Source organism: Furipterus horrens, unplaced genomic scaffold (genome assembly GCF_987537825.1).
Source record: "Furipterus horrens unplaced genomic scaffold, mFurHor1.1.pri manual_scaffold_5, whole genome shotgun sequence".
NCBI lineage: Eukaryota > Metazoa > Chordata > Mammalia > Chiroptera > Furipteridae > Furipterus > Furipterus horrens.
The window spans coordinates 9477520-9483519 of NW_028327175.1; the positions used below are offsets into that span (position 1 = coordinate 9477520).

Consider the following 6000-nt stretch of genomic DNA (forward strand, 5'->3'; position numbering starts at 1 on the left):
ACACAAATTTAAAGAACTGTTAACTTATTCCAGACTGTCCATAAAGAGGGGAAATACAAATGGATAGCCACGTAAAGGTTTTGCATAGGTGTGGTGAGTTCTGCCTTTGTGTGTCTGGTTACTAGCTTCACGGCAAAAGTGTTCACAGTAATATCTGTGACAGTTTATGATTAAACAGAAAGTAAAGTTCTAATTCCAAGTTTAGCCATTCTTGTGAGGCTGGAGAGCTCGTTAACTGTTGACGTCCTGCTCTGGGGTAATAAACTCCTTCAGCCGTTGGCTTTTTCCTTTGACAGCTCCCGTCGTTGCACCCAATTTTACTGTTGAGGATACGTCTGCAGATTCGATCTTAGTGAAATGGGAAGATATTCCTGTGGAAGAGCTTAGAGGCTTTTTAAGAGGCTATTTATTTTACTTTGAAAAAGGAGAGAGAGACACATCTAAGACGCGGGGCTTGGAATCGGGTAAGTTAATTAAAGTGAATGTAGTGCTGATTAACGAAAGGAAGGGAGGAAGGAAGAGCTGCTCATTGCTTTATAATACTGGTTTCCAAAACTGTCTGAAAAATGGGGAAATGAACATGCAGTCATTTTATGAATATGAGAATTTTAAAATGTTAAGTCCATGATAAACTAAGGACAGTCTTTCAGAAGTTCTTTGAATTATTTATTCTGAAGTCCCACAGAACAGAGACCATCTCTTACTAGTCTGGCATGGTCCATAATAACATAGCATCTCGTTAAGGCTAATCTTTAAACAAAGTCTCCCCATAAACCTTTAATTATGGAGGAGAAAAACTCAGGAACCTGGAGAAAGGCTTCAGAGCCTCCTTTGTCACCTGACAAAACGCCATCTGCACAGTGACCCACGGCCTTAAGGAGCCGAGAAACTGACTCACCTGGGCACAGGTGTATCCATTAGATCTTAGAAAGTACAGCCCATCCTTGACGACTGGTAAGTATATGCCCAAAGCGTTCAGAGAATTCTCAAATTTACAAATACAGAAATATTTATGCAGACTTCTGGCTTTCCCCTAAATTATATTTCTGTTGAAGTCAGATGTTTTTTATTCATAGTCACATAACACAAACATATCATCTTATCAATTCGAGAGCTTTTATTTCCCTTAACAACTTCTCCCCGGAAAGAAGCCATTTTAATGACTTCATGCCAGTCTGACACGCAAAGAACACATTCACTGTGTGGCGATGCTGACGAGCATGATCTGCTTCACTTTCCGGAAGCACTGCTTTAAATGTGTGCCTCCCCCAGATCAATACGTCTACATTTCCAGAATCTGCAAAGTGTCCTGGGAAGGAGGGAATCCCTAAATATCCAATTCTGCAACCATCCAGAGTCTAGTGTAATTTTTCTCAAATGCTCGGAAACGTTACACTTGGCCCAGTTAAAATTCCAGCACCTAGACTTCTTCAGTGAGACGTGGTGGCTTGGTCACTCAGATTAGAGTACGGTCAGAAAACCACAGAAAACCTGTGAGAGAAGGTTCTGATGTTCTAGTGCGTAATAGTTGGAGACACCGAAGTTCAGGGGGCGTTAAATAAAAGGTCCAGCTCACAATGCTCCACACTGGCAGAGGTGGCCCTTGACCACAGCACTGGTTGCTCCCATGGGTCTCAGGGACACGGGTGTGTGTGACAGCTATGAGTAACCGTGTGTTTCAGTCGCTGAGGACAGCAGTAAGAATGACGTTCCTCGCTTGAAAAACAGGTCGTTCCGACGTGAAAGTGAAGAACATCACTGACATATCCCAGAAGACGCTGAGAATCGCTGACCTCCAAGGCAAAACGAGTTATCACCTGGTCTTGCAAGCCTACACGAGTGGGGGCCTGGGCCCGGAGAAGAGCATGTTCGTGGTGACGAAGGAAAACTGTGAGTTGGGTGCTCTCCACCCTGATGCTTCCCATGGTGCAGGGCACAGTGCTTCTGGCCGTGTTAGTTTATGTAGGAGCCCCCTTTTCCAAATCTCACATTGTGTTGTGTTTTTATAGTGGGTATAAGGCAGTGCTAAAAGGGCATGAGTTGATTTCTTATTTATTCTTGTTAGTTATTAGAAGCTATTTTCTAAAGAGTACCTGAGAAATCAATGAATTAAATGGCTACACCTGAAGTCTAGAGTTCTAAATTCATGTTGAATTTATATAATGGCCAACTAGTTTAAAGCTTTTTGCCCTAGTTTGTGACTTTTAACATACAGAGAAGAGTGAAAGAAATAGTCTAAAAACAAAATGTGTTGAGCACAGCTTGTAAGTTTGAGGTGGAAAGTAGAGAACGATGGACTTGCCTCTCATCAGCCGCGAAGAACTGTAATTTGTTACCTCCGAGTTGGAGTTCATGTGCACGCTTACGTAAATGGCCCAGAGGATGTGGCTCCGGGCTGGGGGTGATGCTGCCCCCCTTGGGGACGCTTGGAAATGTCTGGTGATACTTTTGGGTGTCATAATAACTGGCTGGTGCTGCTGGGATCTAATGGTTAGGACCCCAGGGATGCTGCTAAACTCCAGTGCGCACGACAGTCTCCCCCCCCAACACAGACAGACACACGGACACTGGTGGAATACCTGGCCTCCAGTGTCAGTAGTGCCAAGGTGGAGAAACTGGCCCTAACGTATAAAAATTGTTTAAATACTTGAAGGGTTTATTTTACTACTTTTTTCAGTGTCCCTGGGGCAGTTAGGATGTTTTTCTTCTCATCCACCAATTTAAATATTTCCTAATATACACTTATTCTAGACTTCATACTAAAAACGGCGGTTTCAATCTTTGTGACATTCTCCTTTCAGCCGTGGGATTAATCATCGCCATCCTCATCCCCGTGGCCGTGGCTGTCCTTGTTGGAGTGGTGACGAGCATCCTGTGTTACCGGAAGCGAGAATGGTAGTGGTACCTGTGCTTGCCCTCTGTTGTGTTCTGACGGGAATGGTGGTTTAGCTTATGTTTAACAAACATGTACATTTTTCTGGTCGAAGCTAGTTAGTAAAAAACAGTATTTGTTCTAGTCAGAATTAGTGTTGGATTTAATGTTAGGCGAGAACATGGAGTATTATTTAAAAGTTCAAAAATTAATCAGTAAAAGTATAAATATTTTCCTGACTGTATTTCCTTATAATTTAAAGTAATAGCATTTGTACTCAAAAAAATACTTGCAGGCTTCGATATGACGATAGCTGTGTGCAGGGTTAAGTGCGGCGTAACGGTTAAGGTCTCGCTCGTCTTACTGCCTTATTTAGAAAGTCGGGTCTTTTGCTCATTTAGTTAGCAGATGTGCAGGACCCCTCCCCTGGGAAGGGGGATGTATGTGTAGACATCTGGGGGTGTGCTGAGCAGGCCTGGTTCATACACACTCACGACGTGGCGGTGGCTGAACAGTAGGCCCACAGCCGTCCAGGGGGTAGGTGCTCACACAGTGGGAGCAGGCACCAGGTGGGTCCCGGGCGCTGTGACAGCCAAGGCCCCCCTAGGGGGCCAGGGGCAGAGTCCCACAGGGTAACGAGAGGCCCAAGGAAGGTCCAGGGAGAGCAGATGACTTTTGTAAAGACCGAGAACTGGGGAAGAAGTTGATCTTCTGCAGGAAGTGAGAAGCACTGTGTGTCCGGGTGAATGGCGGTAGGTGGTGAGGGGAGGGGAGGGGAGGCTGGACAGTGTCTCGCGGTCAGCCTGCGGGGTCTGCCGTGGCTGGGCTGGGGGCTGCGTTCACGCACAGACAGTCCTCGCGGCCTTACATGTACCATCCTTCATGACCAAGACAAGAACGGATTCTAGAGTCCAGACTTATATAAATCAAAACAGTAATAATTTAGAGCTATAGAATTCCATCTTGGTAACCATATTCTCATTACCAGAAGTCACATGTTAAAACTGATTTAATTATATATAAAAATATATATGTGATAAATGTATTATATATATGTAAGGAGAGAGTTTTAAGTTAGAGCATTTCAGACTTACATTAACAAAGCACTTTTCCTGCCTGAGTGTTGAACAATAATGTTCATTTGAATAGCTGTAAATGAGCAAATCTCGTTTCTGACTGTTTAGTTTTTGCTCACGGTGAATGGCCTCTCTTCTCCCACTAGCCCGGTGCCTGTTACGAGCAGGAGAGAACTGCCTCATGCACGTGTGTTCTCTCAAGTTTCCCATCATGCCGAGTGCCGTTTGCAGAGCAAACACTTTGCTTACATGAGCAAAGCCTGTGTTTGACTTTTGATCTGGTAGCCCATTGCCATTTTAATTCTTCCTTTCCATTTACATAAGATGCATAAGATACTGTAGTTCTAGAAATAATAATGTTTATAGTGTTCAAATTGGAACCCCTCGACAGTTTGTAGAACGTTCTGGTGAATGATCACACTCAAAACGATCTTGCGTTTTTATCTCCTTCCTTTCAGTGTTCTTAAGAAATGCCAACGTAAGCCTCATGATTTTTTAACTATTTGTTGTCTAATTGCTGGTCTCATAATGATTCAATGTACTTATTTTTATTTAAAGGATAAAAGAAACCTTCTACCCTGATATTCCAAACCCAGAAAATTGCAAAGCATTACAGTTTCAGAAGGATATCTGTGAGGTAACCCTTTATTTTGTTTACATTTATCTTTGAAGTACTGGCTTGCTTTCTTTGTGTGTGTGAGTGTGTGTGTTTTGTGAAACAGTTTTAACATGCAAATTCATCCTAAGTAAAATATATTGAAAAAATAAAAGCGCTCTAATATCTGAATTTCTGAAATTATTCATTTTAATTATTTGTGTCGTGCCCTGTCCCCCACTACTCTTTGGAGCAAGAATAATACTGATACGTAGGAAAACGGCTTTGCCCTCGTGCGCCCTACGGCGCAGTGGCAGTTCCACACGCAGACGTGGAAGAATGGGGCAAGGGGCGCCCCCTGGTGTGCGAGGGGCGCTGTGGCGGCCTGCGCTTTCGTAACCTCTGTCTTCCGATGGCTTTCTAGGGGAGCAGCGCTCTTAAAACACTGGAAATGAATCCGTGTACCCCAAATAACGTTGAGGTTCTGGAAACTCGAGCGACATTTCCCAAAATAGAAGACACGGAGATAACGTCTCCAGTAGCCGAGCAGCTGGAAGAGACCGCTGGGCCGGAGCCTGAGAACCCCGGGGCCGTGTCCTACTGCCCCCCGGTCATCGAGGAGGAGGTGCCGAGCCCTGGAGGGGAGGAGGCCGGCGGCGCCTCCCAGGTCATTTACATCGATGTGCAGTCCATGTACCAGCCGCAAGCGAAGCCGGAGGAAGAGCCGGAGACCGACCCTGGGGCGGGGGCGGGCTACAAGCCCCAGATGCACCTGCCCGTCACTCCCGCTGCGGAGGACGCGGCTGCAGAAGGGGACTTGGACAAAACCGAGGGTTACAGACCGCAGGCCAGTGTGCACGCGTGGACCTTAGTGTCCCCAGACTCTCCCCGGTCCACAGACAGCAACAGCGAAATCGTGTCTTTTGGAAGCCCGTGTTCCATCAACTCCCGACAGTTTCTGATTCCTCCTAAGGACGACGACTCTCCGAAATCTAATGGCGGAGTGTGGTCCTTTACAAACTTCTTTCAAAACAAACCGAATGATTAACAGCGCCCCTCCTGTCTGCCATCTCAGTAAGCTGTCCCTGCCGCTGTTGTCACGTGAGCCCCAGGCGTCTGGGGGGGGGGGGGGGCAGGATCCTGCGACATTGTCAGTGAGGTGGGCTTCACTCTGCAAGTTACACGAAAAATGCTCATGTGCTTTTAACATAGTCTAAAAGCCAAAGTACAGTCACGCAGAAATTCAGTCCACGCAGCTCAAGACTTGGAGCTCTTTGTGATTCGAGCCAAAGAATTCCCACGTGCTCCACCTTCAAGGAGCACTGGGAGCCTGATATGGTCTGGCCTGTACATGGACAACAGACCCCGCGGGCTCCGTGTCCTGCCGTGTCACAGTGGTTTTCTCCCGTGTGTCCTTTATGGAATTGCGAGCCAATTTGCAGGCAAGGGAGAAAAAT

At 45.9% G+C, this 6000-nt stretch overlaps 1 protein-coding gene across 1 annotated transcript in view; it reads left to right on the plus strand.

Moving 5' to 3' along the window:
- The window catches only part of LIFR (LIF receptor subunit alpha), a 65855-nt gene extending 60185 nt beyond the window's left edge, over positions 1 to 5670 (plus strand). Inside the window, exons 16-20 of the mRNA XM_090276162.1 lie at positions 297 to 464; positions 1729 to 1890; positions 2802 to 2895; positions 4507 to 4585; positions 4968 to 5670. Coding sequence (XP_090132288.1) covers positions 297 to 464; positions 1729 to 1890; positions 2802 to 2895; positions 4507 to 4585; positions 4968 to 5591 — 1127 coding nt within the window. The 3' untranslated portion in view covers positions 5592 to 5670. The remainder of the gene's footprint in view (positions 1 to 296; positions 465 to 1728; positions 1891 to 2801; positions 2896 to 4506; positions 4586 to 4967) is intronic.
- Positions 5671 to 6000: the final 330 nt, after the last annotated feature.